Source organism: Triticum dicoccoides, chromosome 5B (genome assembly GCF_002162155.2).
Source record: "Triticum dicoccoides isolate Atlit2015 ecotype Zavitan chromosome 5B, WEW_v2.0, whole genome shotgun sequence".
Classification (NCBI taxonomy): domain Eukaryota; kingdom Viridiplantae; phylum Streptophyta; class Magnoliopsida; order Poales; family Poaceae; genus Triticum; species Triticum dicoccoides.
Window position 1 is genome coordinate 621,649,706 of NC_041389.1, and position 18,570 is coordinate 621,668,275.

Genomic DNA, 18,570 nt, shown 5'->3' on the forward strand with positions numbered 1-18,570 from the left:
GATTTGGAGATCGGCTACACCCGTGGTCCAGTTTTACAGTTCTCTCCTGGGTTTTGCGATTCAGTTACGAACTTCTACTACTATCTCTCATTGTTTTACTACTACAAAAAACATGTGAAAGAAAATTTTACTCCTGGTAGCTTTATTCAGGATGCTAGGGTCGTCGCTAGCTTGGGCATTATGGTGGGGAAAACTGAGAAAGTGGATATGACTTTTACCAGAGCTCACGGGGTAGCCCGACTGTTGGTGAGTGTTCTGGATATTGAGTTCGTGCCTCATGTGGTCAAGTGGACATACAGAGGCCAGATATATAACCTTGTGATTGAGTTCAAGGATGAGGAATTGTTTGCCGAGGCTGTCAATGGGACTGATGTCGACATGCACAAGGGAGATGACAGCTCGGCAGCTAAGGAGGCACCGGTCAATGATGCTGGACGAGAGTTGTCCAATGGTCGGAGCCCGTTTCTCAGACTCCCGGGGATGGGACGGTACCACCCTCTTCGGTGCCTATGACCTCTCTGAGATTTGGATCTTTCGGGCCTGCTTCTGCACCTCCGAGACTTTGGAGTGACCGGATGGAGTCAGACGAGGTTTTTGAGCACACGTTACCGGCCTTGGATTTTGAGGATGCTGTGAGTCCCGTTCTCGGGGATTTGTCGACCTCGGTCAGGGGAGAGGAGGAGGAGTATAGGCAGGCGGCATTCCCTCTCCTGCTATGTGCGTTCCCTATCCTGAGGACTCGGTTTCGGTGGTGGAGGTCTTACCTTTTGGAGGAGGTCCGGGGCAGGTGCCCTTGGCACCCTCTTCCTCTCTCGCGGTGCCGGAGCTGCAGGTGGTGGCTCCACCTTCTGGAGGGGGCTCGGGGTAGGTGGCCCCGGCGTCCTCTTCCTTTCTCGCGGTGCCGGAGCTGCAGGTGGCAGCTCCGCCTTCTGGAGGGGGCTCGGGGAAGGTGGCCCCGGAGCCCTCTTCTTATCTCGCGAGGCCGGTGCTGCAGGTGGTGGATCCGCCTTCAGGAGGGGGTCCGAGACAGGTGCCCTCGGCGCCCTCTTCCTCTCTCGTGGTGCCGGAGCTGCAGGTGTTGGCTCCTCCTCCCGGAGAGGGCTCGGGGCAGGTGGCCCTGGCGCCCTTTTCCTCTCTCGCGGTACTTGAGCTGCAGGTGGCGGCTCCGCCTTCTAGAGGGGGCTCGGGGCAGGTGGCCCCGACGCATACGGTGGCCGCCCCCATTGTGGCGCCGACGAGCCCCCCTTGCTAGAGGGCCGGGATGGGTGGGGAGTACGGGCAGGAGGCCCTTGCACTTCCCTCTCCCGGTTCGGCTCTGATTCTTAGCCGCGAGGCAAGGTCGACATTGGTGGTGCCGTCGAGCGCCCCACTGCTTTCGGGTGTTAGGGGTGTGGCAGGAGGTCCCACCCCTAGCACGGTTACACGGGAGGAGATTATTGCATTTGGAGGGATTCCGGATCCGGTCTCTATGGGGCGACAGATGAGCTACCGTCTACAAGATCATCCGGAGGTTGACGACATACAGCAGCAGTGCGCCATGAGGGCGGCCAAACTTCGGGACGTTGAGGTCACTACTAGTATGTCGGTTAATACCTCTAATTCCGTTTTGCATTTTTCTAATGATGAGATTATTGATAATGCAAACCAGTTAGGAGTTTCACTAGGTAGTAATGATAGTGAAATTTCAAATTCTGTCAATGATATCCTTGATCTAGAGGCGGAGCGGGCTTTAGAGATGATTCGTAACTTAGCATCGGTTAAACCCATGAATGATTTCGATATTGATGCTTTGGGGGTCAGGGTTCTCGATAATTTTTGTGTGGATCTTGTACCACCCCTCCCTGAGTCTGAGGAGGAGGATGACTCTTCTAAGGCGGTCGTGGTTAGGTCCACTGAGTCCGGTTGTGAGGACCGGTTGGAGGGCCAAAACAAACCTAAACGCAAGTGGAAGCGGAAGATTTACCCGGCTTCGGCAGTGCGTAGGAGTGCTAGGATCCGTACTGCTAAAAAATTTCATGACGAAATATGAAAGGAATCTTTTGGAATAGCAGAGGTCTGAAAGACTTGGCTAAAAGAAGGTTTCTTGCAGAGGCGTCTATAGAGCATAGGCTAGATTTTATCGCATTGTCGGAAACTGGTAGAGATAATTTTCGCCATAGTTTCTCAATATTTTATTAGGAGGTGTTGACTTTGATTGGCATTGTCTGACACCGAGAGGAAGGTCGGGTGGGATCTTACTCGAGTTAGATGCGATTCGCTCAAAGTCCAAAGTGTGGTCATGGGAGACTTTGCAGTTAAGTTTCGGGTGCGGTCGAAAGCCGATGGGTTTAATTGGGCGCTGGTGGCAGTATATGGTGCTGCATAGCCCGAACTCAAACCTGAGTTCTTGGCTGATCTGGTTAGAATTTGCGGCTCTGAGCAGCTTCCAATCCTGGTGGGGGTGATTTTAACATTATTAGAAGGCGTGAAGAGAAGAACAATGATAATTTCGACGGCAGATGGTCGTTTATGTTTAACAATATCATTGAAAGCTTGGATCTGAGAGAGATAGAGCTTTCAGGAAGAAAATTCACCGGGGCTAATGCGCTGCCAAATCCGATGTTTGAAAAGCTGGATCGAGTACTAGCTAGCGTCGAATGGGAACGGAAGTTTCCCTTCATAACAGTGCAGGCACTTTCCCATGGTATTTCTGATCACACGCATTTATTTGTTGACTCTGGTGAGGCTACGCACTTGGGAAACAAAAACTCGTTCTTGTTCGAACTAGCTTGGTTTGAACGAGACGGCTTCATGGATCTCGTAGCCAGGGAATGGGCTAAGGATGCAGGAGGCAGGAGTGTGCTTGAGCGTTGGCAGAATAAGATCAGTCACTTGAGGTGTTTCCTACGTGGGTGGGCTAAGCATCTTAGTAGGATTTATAAGATCGAAAAGGAAAGGCTCCTTACCCTTATACAGTCCCTAGATGTAAAAGCAGAATCCTCGGTTCGCCGGCCTCGGAGCTTCATGCCAAGCTTGACGTGGAAATGAGATTGAAAGAGCTTCTTCATGAAGAGGAACTAAAGTGGGCGTTGAGGGCCAAGGTCCGTCGACTTGTCTAGGGGGACGCGAACACTCAGTTCTTTCACATGATCGCCAATGGCAAGCACGGAAAGAAGAGGATCTTTCAGCTTGAACAAGATGAAGGAACGATTCTAGGGCAGGAGAACCTAAAATTATACATAACCGCGTATTACAAGCAGTTGTTTGGGCCTCCAAAAGATAACTGTGTGTCTCTAGATGAGTCTAGGATTGAGGATGTTCCTCAACTTACTGCTGATGAGAATGATATTTTGGCTGCTCCTTTTTCTGAGAAAGAGGTGTTTGAGGCCATCTCGCAGATGAAAAATAATAAGGCTCCCGGGCCGAATGGGTTTCCGGCAGAGTTCTATAAGGAGTGCTGGCATATTATTAAGGGGGATTTGTTGCCGTTGTTCCATGATCTATTCTCTGGACAGCTTCAGCTTTTTCACTTGAATTTTGAAACGATAACCTTGCTTCCTAAGAAAACAGAGGCTGTGAGAATTGTGCAATTCAGGCCCATCTGTCTTCTTAATGTTAGTTTCAAAATCTTTACCAAGGTCGCGACTAATAGGCTCACACAGATTGCGCATTCTATGGTACACCATTTTCAAGCTGCTTTCATGCCGGACAGAAACATCCTAGAAGGGGTTGTGGTCCTTCATGAAACGCTCCACGAGATTCACACGAAAAAACTAGATGGAGTTGTTTTCAAGGTGGATTTCGAGAAAGCGTATGATAAAGTCAAGTGGCCTTTCCTTCAATAGGCCTTACGCAGAAGGGTTTTGATGAAGCCTGGCGACGCCAGGTAGAATCTTTCACGCAAAAGGAAGTGTTGGAATTAAAGTGAATGATGACATATGTCATTATTTCTAGACACACAAGGGCTTGAGACAAGGGGATCCAATGTCTCCTATTTTGTTCAACATTGTGGTTGATATGTTGGCAATTTTGTTAGGTAGGTCAAAGGAGGCTAGTCAGGTGGGTGGCTTGGTGCCTCATCTAGTTGATGGAGGTGTGTCTATCTTGTAGTACGCTGATGATACGATCATCTTTATGGAGCACGACTTGGTAAAATCGAGAAATATGAAGCTGGTGTTATGCTTATTTGAACAATTGACCGATTTGAAGATTAACTTTCATAAAAGCGAGTTGTTCTGTTTTGGTAGAGCCAATGAGGAACAAGAGGCTTATACACAATTGTTTGGATGCGAATTGGGGACTTTACCTTTCAAGTACTTAGGTATTCCCATTCACCATCGTAAGCTGACAAACGGAGAATGGAAGTGTATCGAGGATCGGTTTGAGAAGAAACCGAGTAGCTGGAAGGGCAAATTCATGTCGTACTGAGGCCGATTGATTCTTATTAATTTGGTGCTCACGAGTATGCCTATGTTTCTCTTGTCTTTCTTCGAAGTCCCAGATGGTTTTAGGAAAAGGCTGGACTTCTATCGATCCAGATTCTTCTGGCAGAGCGATGAACTAAAAAGAAAATATAGGCTCGCCAAATGGGATATCATCTGTAGACCAAAGGACCAGGGGGGCCTTGGCATTGAGAATCTTGAAGTCAAGAACAGATGTCTTCTCAGTAAGTGGTTGTATAAGTTATCGATTGAGACTGATGCCACGTGGGCGCAGATTCTCCATAGTAAGTATCTGCAGTCCAAAACCTTGTCCCAGGTGACCATCAGATCGACGGACTCGCCTTTCTGGAAGGGGCTCATGAGAGTCAAAGCTTCATTTTTCAATAGGACAAAGTTTATAATCGGTAGCGGCACTACAACGCGCTTCTGGGAGGATACCTGGCTGGGTGAAGCGCCCCTGGCGCTTCAGTATCCGTCCCTGTATAGTATTGTTCAACAATTTGATGCTTATGTTGCAACGATACTGCAATCCATCCCCCTTAATATTCATTTTAGGAGGACGCTTGTAGGCTACCGGTGGGAAGCGTGGCTTCATTTAGTGAGTAGACTGATGGAGGTTCAGCTATCTCAACACCCCGATAAGTTGTGCTGGAAGCTCACTAGGTCTGGAGAGTTCACAGTTAAATCGATGTACATCAATGTCATCAACTCTACCGCCATTCCTAGTTCCCAATATGTTTGGAAAGTCAAAGTTCCTTTGAAAATTAAAGTGATTATGTGGTTTGTACATAAACAAGTCATACTAACAAAGGATAACTTGGTAAAGTGCAACTGGACAGGATCTACTAGGTGTAGTTTTTGTGATCGGGATGAAACCATCAAACACCTTTTCTTTGATTGTCCGTTGGCCAAGACGGTGCATATTGCCTTTAACATTACTCCTACGAATTTTGTCAGTACGTTATTTGGAACGTGGCTTGTTGGGATAGAGTCCGAAACAGCTAGACACATTCGCGTAGGAGTGTGTGCTTTGTTGTGGGCAATTTGGAATTGCAGAAATGATTCGGCTTTTAACAGAACAACAAATATTCATTTTTTGTAGGTTATATTCCGAGCCACTGCGTTGATTCGTATGTGGTCGTTACTCACTCCGACGGACGCCAGAGAGCGTTTGGTTACTGGATCTATCTGACAGGAGATGGTAGCACGGGATATTTTAAACGCTTTGGATGGCGGTCATGTAATAGGATAGACGATTAGTTTTCCTATCTTTGTTATGCCAACCGGTTGTGGCTTCTTGGCCTTTGTGTTTTTGGCCTTGTGGCTCTTAGTGAGCTTGCCATTTTTTTGTTTCAGATTGTAAGACCTTGTTGAACCTTTTTGATTATTTATAAAGGTGGTCGTATGCATCGTTCTGATGCAAAGGCCGGGGAGTCCCCTTTTCGAAAAAAAGAAAAAAAAACACGGAGACACGCAGGCACGGGTGCGAGTTCCTTCCTTCCGTGAGAGGTGTATGCAAAATTGCAAATGCAATGCAGTGCAAGATGCAAAACACAATATATTTAGGGGGCTTCTACGCGTCGGCCGACGGATCTTTTAAAAAAGATCCACCGTCTAGCGAGTCGTTGGATCCAACACAAGCTAGCGTTGAACGTCTTCCTCCACTCCGCAACAAAGACCATGTTGCAGAAACATTTGCAACATATGTTATGTTGCAGATTTTTTTTTGCAACAGTGGTTCTGTTGCGGATTTTTTTTTGCAACAGAGTTTTTGTTGTAATTTTTTTTACAACAGAGATCTTGTTGCAGAAATTTTTCTGCAACAGAGGTGATGTTGCAAAAACTTGTCTAAGTTGTCGTCGTAGTTTGCAGCACTATTGTTGTTGCAAGATAAGGTATTGGGGCACATGGTTTGTAGGGAAATAACGAACGTGTGCGAACATGCTTCAGTAGTCCTGGATCAAGGGCGATCCAACGGCTACGCTGGTGGCGGAACTCTCTGCGCGATCAGCCGACGGAGTCTTAGCGTTTCCCATATATTTATCTAAATATATTGTTTAAATGAAACACGGTAGCAATTCGAAGATCTAACCAAGAAAATAGTACGTTCATAGTTTGTAATCCACATATTATCTCGACATCAGTTTACTACATGGTCTATAGCTTGGAGCCAAAATTAGCCTCTAAGTATTTGCAATTAGTACACAGAAACCAGGTTTAGATATGAAGTTGAATATACAAAACTAATTATTCTGTATTTGCAATTCAATATAGAAGAAAAACTTCACCATCATGCATTGTTGATTGAAGTTAAATGGGCAACCAAGTGAAACATATACATAGCCAAGACCGCTGCCCAAGCCATGAAGAAAGAAATCACTGATCCAACCGACCAAGAAAAGAACCACCAAAAAAAATAGAAGTGGGTTTGGAGAAAGAAATGGGAAGAGGGAGAAGCGAGAAGGTGCGGCGTGGAGGCTCCAATTAGCGGTCCGGCAGGGCATACTTTTTTGCACAGACTGCCGGACTGGTATTTTTTGTGATCAAACATGCAAAAACTTTAAGCATACTGCTAGTGTGATTCGGTGGCGCTATGGATCGGACTTTATTTGAAGTTGAAATTGCCCGCATATATAGAATAGCATTGGATGGCCAGTTTCTGTATCCATATTTGTGGACTGATCCCTGTCGGTAGACGGATGCCGGAATAAAATTTGTTGATCAGTGTTGGAGAGAAGGAAAGATATAAGAGTGAACAACATGGGACACCGGACTGCGGATTGAATCGAGCAATGGAAAGATATAAGAGCATCTCTAGCAGACCCCGCAAATCTCACAAACCCGCATAAGTCCGCCGAGATACGGGCTCGGCCCAACTTTCTGGCCAGAACAGAGCCCGTATACTCGTCCGACCCGTAAAAATTCTACCGCGGCCCGCAAACCGCCCAACAGAAGTGGTATATCTACGGGTTTGCAGGGAGGGGGGGGGGGAGGAGAGGGGATACGAGTTGAAACCCTATCCATCCGCCGTCGCGTTCACCGTGATTCCCCATTGTCCCCTCGCATTTCTCGTTGCCGGCGAGCCCGCATCCGCCTCGAAATGCCATGTGGAGCTTCGGCCGCGGCTCCGGCAGTCGCCGCGACCCTAAGCACGAGCGTCGTGTCCGCTCGGACGGCACGAGGAAGCGCGGGGCCAAGAAGTGGACGAACCAGGGCCTCTCGCCGCCGTCGAGGTTCCTTCGTCACGAGATGGAGTACATCGACCTCGACAGCTCCGATGAGGAGGATTGAGCTCCTCCACCGCGTCGTCCATGGCTGCGAGCTCGCCGCCGTGAGATCCCCAGCCCCCTACTACTAGTAATGAATGTAGTATGTAATATGAACTAGTGTTTGTAATGAATTAGTGTTTGATCATGTAGTATATGTAGTATGTGATGAACTACTATGGTTACAATTTCTCCCATATATTTTTTAAATTATGCAGTTTTATACATGGTTTCTGTTCTGCCCCGCATGTTTTCGACCCGCAAACGAGATCTTTTATCGACTTATAAACTGCTTATGCGGTCAGGATTTTGCGGGGTCCGCTAAAGATGCTCTAAGAGGAGAGCACAACAGCGGACACCGGACTGCGGATTGAATAGAACAGTAAACCACAACTATTCACTTCACAGCCTCTGCTAGCCAGAGTCTCATCCCAAGTGACATAAAGCTCATGCCCATGGATAACGACGAGCGCGCGCGCGCGCACACACCTTTGTTCGCCGCGAGACGACAACCAGCACGTCCCATTCTTCCACGTACACGATGCCCTATCGGTCTACAGGGCAGGCACCGAGAGCGAAAGAGCATCGGAAAGCCCAAAACGCACCGACCTGCCTGCCACAGACCACAGGTGCGCCGGTCGCTGTCCTCTGTTCGTGCCCGCTCCCTCTCGGCAGTCGGCACGTCGCAAAGGGAGCTCGCTCGCGGGCGGCGCGGCGACCGCGTCGCCTGGGGCCCGGCACACAGCGCTAGTGGGCCGAGGTGCGCCGCGCACCGCCCCAGCCGGCCAATCCGCGCGACGCAGCCGGCCCCGCCGCCGGCACTTGCTCCGAGTGGAAGCTCCCCGGGACCCCGCCCGTAGTAAAGCCGAGCACTACTCCTACATGCTGCGTAGGAGTACGTAGTACTTATCGGAAGAAACGGCAATGGCGAGAGCATGCCATGCCATGCATCTTCCCATCCACAACGTACTCCTACGTATAGGATGTTAGAATAAATCCGAGGCACTCCGTCGATCATCCGAGGATCAAGCAATCACATAATCACGACACCGAGATTTGTTAACGAGGTTCACCGATATGGCTACATCCCCGGGACATGACTACGGGCGCTCCTCCCCGTGACACCGTCACAATACCGCACCAGGTCGCCCTGGACGCCGGCACATGCCGCCGGCTTCCCCTGCGTTCCTGTGCTATTATGCTGGCATAGGTTACATCGTGTGTCTACTCCCGCTATATAAAAGAGGCCTAGAATACAAGTGTCCTATTAGGACACGACTCCACATCTTATGTAAATACGATACAACTACAAGTCCAACTGCAACCTACCTTGTACACTATATTCGACACAACTCTAACAAACTCCACCTTGGCGAATATTCTCCACCACCTTGAGTTCGTCCATGCGTCAAACTTCCATGTACATTGGACTTGAGCTTATCCCATGAGCACCGCTGCTACTCCAAAGACTCCATGTGACTCCACCTGCAACTTGTAGTCCCTTCTTTTCTTGACCACGGTCAACACTCGAGCACAATTAAGTTCCTTGTTACTCTAGTCCGTGCTCCAAACTTCCAGAGTATCCGTCAACGCCATCACACATCGATCACTGACCCGCGTGAAAGTGAACAACTCACATATTGGGTGTCACACATAAGAGTCACCTGAACTCAACATCACCGCTCCTTTCTTGACCGCCTGTCTGAAACTTGAAGGAATTTCACCGTTGCTTGTAGTCATCCCGAGTCAAATTCGCAGTTGTCTCACCACATGTATGACCACCAGAGCCCTGGCCCGTCTCCATGTCCCGTGCATACCGCACGCCTCGCCGCTATTACCGCGTCGAGCCTCCGCTGTCCCGGTCGAGTATCAAGGGCCGCGGACCCACACCACTCAACCCCCATTGCAGAGTACCACCGATCATCACCGACCGATGACGAATTTCATGCTTTCATCAGACCACTGGGCTCCAGTCCAAATTACGTGTCACTCGCTTTTTTCATCCCATTGTTGAATAGGCTTCGATTCTCTGGATCCTTACACCGTAGCCCCTCAATCCAGTTTCACCTTCAACATGACTCCATGGTAGATGATCAGTCCACCCTCGTGTCCCGCCGACTTCAAGCTCCGTGTGTACATCACCTTGAATCAACCCTGCGCCATAGTCTTGTCGAAGCCACACAAGCCCTCGAGGCCTGCGCCACGTGTTTCCACGCCCAGAAGTCGGTCACCATCAGCATCATGCTCCTATGTCGTCCCCGCCGATCCCACCACCGTCTTCTGTACCAACCGACTCGCGTCGATCCGTCAAACCGACAAGTCTGACCCAGCCGAACATATCCGACTGCAACCATGCTCCACCCTGCACCATGACCGCTCGCACATCTGTGCATGTCTTGGATGCCATGTGTATGCATGATCTTCATGATGCACTTCCAGGCTCCTCTGAACCATATATGCACGTTGCCAATCTGTTAAACTCCTGGTAAATAACCGTACGCAATTAGCAATGCATCAGAAAACTGCTTTCATGGAAGCTCTCGTGACTGCACAAGTGTGCCGCCACACCTCCCAATGCTCCTTTTCTAAATCCAATTGCTATCCATGCTAACGTCAATTACCATACTGTTACAGACTGCCCTTTTTTTTCCCACAAATCTCACGCCTGTCACGGCCTTATCCTGCAGCTATCTAGCACCTGCGCCAGCCACTAGCCGTGCGCCTTCGGCCTTGGACCAAAGGCACCGCTCCACCTGGACCTTGTCTGGTGGACACTGCTAACCGCCACCTGGGCCACGCGCCTAGCCTTCCGTGGCCTGGCTCGGCCCCTGCGCTGCACGTACGTGTGCCCTAGCCCGTTACACGGCCGTCGCCACCGCTGCAATCCGATCTCGCCGAGACTTCGCCTAATCGTGCCACGTTAAGCCGCCGCTTCCGGTTACTTCTGACCTGAGCAGAACTCCCGCCGCCTCTATCGATCTTTTCAGTCGCAAGCCGACCACCAACCGATCCGACGAATTCTGCTCCACCTCCAATCAACAACCGAAATCTCAAATCGAACCTTGCTCATGATACCACTTGTTAGAATAAATTCGAGGCACTCCGTCGATCATCCGAGAATCAAGCAATCACATAAGCACAACACCGAGATTTGTTAACGAGGTTCACCGATATGGCTATATCCTCGGGGCATGACTACGGGCGCTCCTTCCCGTGACACCGTCACAATACCGCACCAGGTCGTCCTGGACGCCGGCACATGCCGCCGGCTTCCCTTGCGTTCCTGTGCTATTATGCTGGCATAGATTACATCGTGTGTCTACCCCCGCTATAAGAGAGGCCTAGAATACAAGTGTCCTATTAGGACATGACTCCACATCCTATGTAAACACGATACAACTACAAGTCCAACTGCAACCTACCTTGTACACTATAGTCGACACAACTCTAACATACTAACATACCGTGGTAGAGTACAGTGTACTACGATGGCGAGCCGCGCTAAAGTTGGTAACGGCCCCCTTTCCATGGCCGTAAAAGCCGCGCACGGGTGGTGGGCGCGCCCCCGAAGCCCGCTGGTGTTCCGAGCCCAGCCGCCGCGAAATGCCGCACCCCTCCTCGCCGTCTTCCTCGCCGCAGCAGCTCCGCCTCGCGCGCCTCCTCCTGCCCTTCGGCCTGCTGCTCCTCGTCTCGCTGCTCGTGCTCCACGGCCGCCCGCCGGGGACCCGCCCCGGCCAATCCGGCACTGACCCTGCCGCGCTCTTCCTCTCGCTCTCCCCGGGGGCTAACGCCAGCATCGCGGCCGACCTGCGCGCGCTCACGTCGGGGCCGCACCTCGCGGGGACGGCCGGGGCGGCGGGCGTGGCCGCGCACGTGCTCTCGCGGCTCCGCGCCGCGGGGTTAAGGACGCTGACCCGCGAGTACGCGCCGCTGCTCTCGTACCGGGCGCACGCCTCACTCGCGCTGCTCGCCGCCGACCGGTCCCTCCTTGCGTACCTGTCAACGGATGAGCCGGCAGACCCGGGGCGCCGCGTCGTGCGGCCCTATCACGCGTATGCTCCCTCCGGTGCGGCCGTGGCCGAGGCGGTGTTCGTCAACCTGGGCCGCGAGGAGGACCTCGCCGCGCTCGACCGGCTCGGGGTGTCCCTCCGCGGCCGCGTCGCCGTGGCGGTCCGCGGGGGCGGGTACCGCGGCGGGGTGGTGGCGCGCGCCGCGGGGAGGGGCGCCGTCGCAGTGCTCATAGCCGGCCGCGCGGACGGCGGCGTCGAGAGGGGCACGGTCCTCCTGGGGGGCCCCGGCGACCCGCTCACGCCCGGCTGGGCGGCGGCGGACGGGGCAGAGCGGCTAGGGTTCGACCACGAGGCGGTCAGGCGGCGGTTGCCAACGATCCCGTCCATGCCGGTGTCGGCCGACACGGCGTCAGTCATCGTACGGAGCCTGGGCGGGCCGGCGTTGCCGCAGGAGTGGCGCGCGGGGCTAGGGCTCGAGGGCCACGCCGGCGGCGTCGGACCAGGCCCCACGCTAGTCAACTTCACCTACCAGGTATTCAGGTATACATATGCATTGGTTTGGTATTTTGCTGTCGCCATGTACAGGCAGAGGCAGACAAGAACAAGAAGGACGCGAAAACTGGAAATTCCGTGGACTAGTGTTCTGACTGACCACCTGAATTTTGGGGTTTCCATAGATAGGCTGCTAATTTGACCAATTTTTGTTAGGAATTCACTGAGGTTGACGTTTGCTTAATCTGGTAGAGTGTCGTCTCTGGCCTGCATCTGTATTGTACTCCCTCCGTCCGAAAATACTTGTCATCAAAATGGACAAAAAGGGATGTATCTAGAACTAAAATACATCTAGATACATCCACTTTTATTCATTTTGATGACAAGTATTTCCGGAAGGAGGGAGTACATTTGTACTACTGCTTCTACCAAAGTTAAGCAGGGAATTACAGTGACTCATGTCGTTGTCGACCTCACTATTTGGTTCCAGTGGTCCTTGCATCTTTTGATCTTTTTCCATGGTAAGCGAGACTGTGTCAAATAGCGGCTCTGTTTGTTGTTTAGTGCACACTCAGGTAGTTTTTGGTGCCTGCTTGGATAAGTTGGTTGGCTTTTCTGAAGATTATTGTTGCGGATACACGGTGAAGGGAGCTTTGGATGCCTCCTTCTTTTGCTTATATACTTACTCACTTTATTCATGAAAGGCAGACAATGGTTTCCTTGTCTGCCCACATTTATCGCATCTTTCCTCTCCTCCATTCATAAGTCACTAACATATGTCGAATTACCATGGTAATTTTTTCTTCCCTTTCTCATGGTTCCAAACATCCTTAATCCTTTCGCACTCTCAAAACATGGATTATAATTTGTGAAGCGAGATTTTTCTGGCAATATAGCAAAGTAATTTGAGTAAGATATAACAGAACATTTCGGTGCTGTAAATTTTGCAAGTGCTAAATGCACCTTTGGGTGACTTTGTTCTATTGATGATGTATACCATTTTGTCATTTTTGGGTGGGCCGGGTAGTGCTGGACAAACAAAAGGCCGTATAATTGCCGTGCATTCATAAGTATTTTCTTTTCTTTAGAGTTTTGTGTTGTTGCGTCTCCTTTCAAATACTACTTGTACCTCATCGACAATATTCAAGCTCATGGTGGCTTTAAGTTCTGAAAAAACCGGTCTTCTCATCTCTGTTTTTAAGGAGGATAGGAAGATGGCTACGATAAAGGATATTTTTGCTGTCATAAAAGGACACGAAGAACCTGATCGTTACGTGATCCTTGGGAACCACAGAGATGCATGGACATATGGAGCAGTTGATCCTAACAGTGGGACAGCTGCGCTTCTTGATGTTGCTCGCCGTCTTGGAATAATGCTGCAGTCAGGTTGGACACCACGGAGGACTATCATTCTTTGTAGCTGGGATGCTGAAGAGTTTGGAATGGTAAGTCTGTATCAACAGAAGATGAGAAGATGCTTGGTATGAAAAACATGATCTACGTAACCATAGGGTATGTGTATAGTAGTGTGGGGACATGTGCCCCCCTCCCCCCGGCCCTCACTAAATTTGAAACTGTACATGCACTTTAGAGTTAAGGCATGCTGGTCATTTGTAGCAAAATTCATAAGGTGGTAAACTGGCTGTCACAAATGTGAAGCTGCATCGACCTTAAATGTCAATAGATGTGTGTCTATGTTGCAAGAATAATCATGTGGCGGTCAATAGTGGCATGTTTGTGGTAGTTACAATTCAAAATATCAGAATAAGGTGGCAAGCAGTTGAGGTTGACTAAACTTTTTACCTACATAATCAGCAAGTGTTTTTTTTCCCAAAATAATAGTGTGATTATGTGGCCGTTGTAGTGGCATGATTTGCAATACTCACAATTCAAAAGATCAGAACAAAGCAGGTGTTGGTTAGAGAAAAAAAGAACAAGGCAGGTGTTAAGTTTTATGGATTTCTGATATTGGATCATTTGCAAATCATTTTCTTGATTTTATTGATAGCAAAATCATGACCACATGAAGTTTTTATGTGGTATCTAGTTTTAGGCTGCTCAAACTTCTGAGTAAAAGATTCTTTTACTTGATTTACTTTGTTAATTTATTACAACTCCCAAGACTCATTTACTTTTTGCTACACTTGCTTTTTCTATATTTTGAAGGTTCTTTTTTCCAGATCGGGTCAACTGAATGGGTCGAAGAGAACCTTGGAGATCTGCAATCCAAAGCTGTAGCTTACTTGAATGTTGATTGTGCTGTGCAAGGCATGGGGCTTTTCGCTGGTTCTACTCCCCAGTTGGATAAGCTCTTGATCGATGTTACAAGACTGGTAAAAGGAAATTATTTTACTCTTGCATTCTTCTCTGGCTCAAGTTCACTTTTAGCTAGCAGTAGCAATTTCTTACACATGGTTCTGTTATAAAACCTTTGTTAGTACGTGCATGTTTCCCGCGTATGGTTGAAACTAGTTAGCTTAACCATCGTTATATACCAAATATCATTACGACATCAGCATCACTGTGGTATGGAAGAATTGGAATGAGTAGATGAGGTTTATTCTATTTCAAACCTGTTATTTCCAGGTAAAGGATCCAGATGTTGAAGGAAAGACAGTTCATGATACATGGTGTACAATGAATGGCGGCATCAATGTAAGAATTATGATTGTTTAATTTCCCCCATACACAAGTTGCTCTAAAATGGTTAAAAGTCAATGAGAGTTTTACAACAGCGCCACATAGAGGTCACGGTTTGTCCTATGCATGCAAGTTAACTGTGACCATGTTGACATCACGTCTCATTTGTGGTCTCATAATTTTCTTACTGATCTGGTTGACTATCGCGCATTATGATGCTAGTAGTGAGTAGGGACAGATATAGTGTGCTACCAGCCTACCATTGGGAGCAGTTATCCCGAATGCGCATGAGGTCTTTATAGATCATAGTGGGCGTACACACGCCTCTCCCTAAATTTGGCTACTACAATCTACATTGTCGTGGTCGACTTTTTATTCAAATTGGCAGTCAGGATGACAGCCAGACCAAAGGAACACGAATGCAGCCACTTCCCGTTTTAAATGATGTGTATTTCTTATTTGAGCAATTCTTTGATCTTTACTAAAATAGGTGGTATAAAAAACACAATATAGTTATCTAATATATTGTTTAACTGAAACACGGTAGCAATTCAAAGATCAAACCAAGAAAATAGTACGTTCGTAGTTTGTAATCCACAGATTATCTCGACAGCAGTTTACTACATGGTCTATAGATATGAACAAATGGCTGCTAGTTGGATTTTGGCAGGTTTATCTTTTGAAACTGGTCTAATCTCCGTTGAGTGTGGTACATATGATCAATTAATAAACCACTTTGGTCTTACCGATCATGCTTGCATAATTCAGAAAGTTTCCCCCTCATTTTGCCTCAAGAGCACCTCTTTGCTAATGTAATCAGGGACCATACCCACACAGAATAATTGTATTGAGATGATTCCAGTTAGTACCTTGCTTGTATTCGAGGTGTTTGGATTTATTTCTGAAGATGATCTCAATATGCAGATAGAGAGACTTGCCAGAACTGATTCTGATTTCGCCCCATTTCTCCATCATGCTGGAATTCCTTGTGTGGACTTGTACTATGGAAAAGGTATTTGAGTACATTTAATTCAATGGTTGCTCCAAGATTCTTGTTGATATTTGATACGAAACCATACTTGTGATCTTCTGATGTCTTACTCTTACGCTTCAGCATATATGTAGTTTGAGGGGGGAAAAGCTGTCCTTTTTCCAAATACAAATTACCATATTTCCATCCCTTTCAGAAGTCAGATCTTGTATTACTTTGAGTTGCAGATAGCCCAATATGAATTCCTTTCGAATAAATGCCAATTTTGGTTAGTTACTGCATACTCATTTTTTTATGTATTTTTTTTTGGGTTATAAAATCCAATTTTTAAAAGTTATTTATGCGAAGGGGAGCCTCGGCGCAGTGGTAAAGCTGCTGCCTTGTGACCATGAGGTCAAATGTAGGGAAAGGCTGCGTACAATAGACCCAAACTGGTCGGACCCTTCCTCGGACCCTGCGCAAGCAGGAGCTACATGCAGCGGGCTGCCATATTCTTCCTGGTCAGCCTTAATAGGCAGATACAATTTACTTCCTCGCTCTATCCTTTCATACCACGAGTCTTATTGATTTTGTTAATATATTATGTAAATCATCATTACTAACCAGGGTACTACTGATACAGAATTTCCTGGCTATCATACTGCACTTGACTCTTATATCTGGATGGAAAAGCATGGTGATCCATTGTTTCTTCGTCATTTGGCTAGTAAGTAGCGGCATGACTTATCAAAATGATATGAATGCCTTACAATTACAGTTTTGTTGGTCAAGAGTAAGAATGCACATGGACTGTGGCCTACAGAACTGCACATATGGTTGTGGTAGATTTTGACTGGTGCTTGAAAAATGATTCGCGCAAGCATGTATTATAGAGGTCATCTGACCACTTATTTGACTTTTCCACTTCATCAGTTACCGAAATTTGGGGACTACTAGCGCTTCGCTTGGCAAATGATCTTGTGTTGCCTTTTGATTACCACACATATGCCTCACAGTTGCAGGTACAGTAATTATTTTTCAGAATTATGGTAAGCATATTCATTATTGTTGGGCAATACTTTCTCTGTCTTCATAAGGTGCTCCACACATTAGTGCTTCTTCCTTGAGAGGATTGACCTCCAGATCAGGGATTAACTCTCGTCTAAAACATTATATCTACAAATTATAAATAGGGCTATTATGCCCAATTTGGCAAATCTGATCTGTCGAACACACAATAAGCCATGCGTGTATTACTACTATGGCAACAGTGTCCCGATGTAGCGCATTTGTTTTAATGTACACCTGGAATTCGTAACATTACAGGAGCATACAAATGTGCTTGCCGACAGGATGGACAACAGCCAATCAGTCAGTGTCATAAATGGATTCATCAATGATCTTTCTAGTGCAGCCACAGAAGTTCAGAAGGAGGCAAAGGTGTGTTCAGGCTATACATACTTTATTGTATTTTTCCTTTGTACTGCTCCATTGTAATTATATGTTCGTGTACTTTTGTTTCCTGTTTTCGTTTGGACATTGTAGGGCTCCAAGAATATGCATTTCTGTTGTCAAATGCTTAAGCAGATTCGCATGTTTGCCTCGGTTATGGTTAATATGACCACTGAGTTACTGTTGATGTTTTGCCAGAGTAGGCTGTTAATTTTTGGTATCAAATCCAGGAACTAAAGATGCTGGATATACACGATGGACGCGGTCTTATAAGGAGGCGGCTGTTGAACGACCGCCTTCTACTAGCCGAAAGAAGCTTCCTGCACGCGGAAGGACTCCAAGGAAGAACATGGTACAAGCATCTGGTGAGCAAACCCTGCGCCAACTGACGCAACAATGGCGCCAAGAAAACCTTTCCAACAACAGTTCATGTGTTCATTCATAGATGTACTCGCCACCGGAGGACTACGAGAGCGAGCTCTCGTTCTTCCCCGGGATCGCGGACGCCATCTCTCGGCAGGGGAACCAGAGCACGAGACAACGGCAGGCGGCGGTGCGGCAGGAGCTGTGGAGGGTCGCCATGGCGATCGAGAGGGCCGCAAATGTGCTCAGAGGTGAATTTGGCGCACACAGCAAACCAGTAAATTTCAGTGTCTCCTTGGCTCCGTGAAATCAGAGTATAAAAAAATTAAAATCGTTCGTAGAAATGAGAGTTCAGCGCAGTCTCCCCCTGTCATGGCCATGTATTCGCACGAGCCATCCGGCAGTCAGGCATTCCAACGCCATCCTTCAAAACGCCGCTAAACTTCAGTACAGAGATGACACTTCGTGCTGTCCAACACCGTGCATCAAACGCCTGTGGATCGTCGCGCACGTTTGTCGTATTCCTGCAAACCACAAGCAAACTTGGGGAGGTTTGTGCGCGTCTGGACCTCCACCACGTACGCATACGATGCCCTGGACCCAACCAAAAACATCACAAAGCCTATTTCCCTTGCTCTGTATCTGCATAGTCTGAGACCAACACCGTCGTTGTACCACTCACTCAAACACTATACCACCCACTCCGCTGCACAGGCCTTGCCGGACCTCCGTCGCTCCATTTGGGAGACTGTCCCTTGGCCCGTGTGTGTGACACAAGGTTACAATCCGAACTCTTTCAAAGTGGTATCTAACTGATGCCCCCTCCCCCAGAAAGGGGGACAAGCTCTGACTTTCCTACGCCTCCCTTCCAACCCAGGTTGTCATACCACCCACTCCGTTGCACTGGCCTTGTCGGACCTTCGTCACTCAATCCGGGAGATTGTCCCTTGGCCCGT

The 18,570-nt window shown here is 48.3% G+C and overlaps 1 protein-coding gene across 1 annotated transcript; it reads left to right on the forward strand.

Annotated features, from left to right (window-relative positions):
* The first annotated feature begins 11,256 nt into the window (after window positions 1–11,256).
* LOC119312126 (probable glutamate carboxypeptidase PLA3) lies at window positions 11,257–17,987 on the forward strand. Its single transcript, XM_037587865.1, has 10 exons — window positions 11,257–12,229; window positions 13,392–13,634; window positions 14,370–14,522; window positions 14,776–14,844; window positions 15,754–15,841; window positions 16,443–16,526; window positions 16,733–16,821; window positions 17,126–17,239; window positions 17,482–17,616; window positions 17,697–17,987. Exons 1-10 carry the CDS (start codon window positions 11,291–11,293, stop codon window positions 17,919–17,921), a joined length of 2,139 nt encoding a protein of 712 aa, XP_037443762.1. The 5' UTR covers window positions 11,257–11,290; the 3' UTR covers window positions 17,922–17,987.
* Window positions 17,988–18,570: the final 583 nt, after the last annotated feature.

Coding starts and splice junctions, on each gene's coding strand:
- LOC119312126 (XM_037587865.1), top strand. CDS start 11,291: ATGCCGCACCCCTCCTCGCCGTCTTCCTCGCCGCAGCAGCTCCGCCTC. Junction 16,822..17,125: donor CATATGCCTCACAGTTGCAG/GTACAGTAATTA, acceptor GTAACATTACAG/GAGCATACAAATGTGCTTGC. Junction 17,617..17,696: donor GAACATGGTACAAGCATCTG/GTGAGCAAACCC, acceptor GTTCATTCATAG/ATGTACTCGCCACCGGAGGA.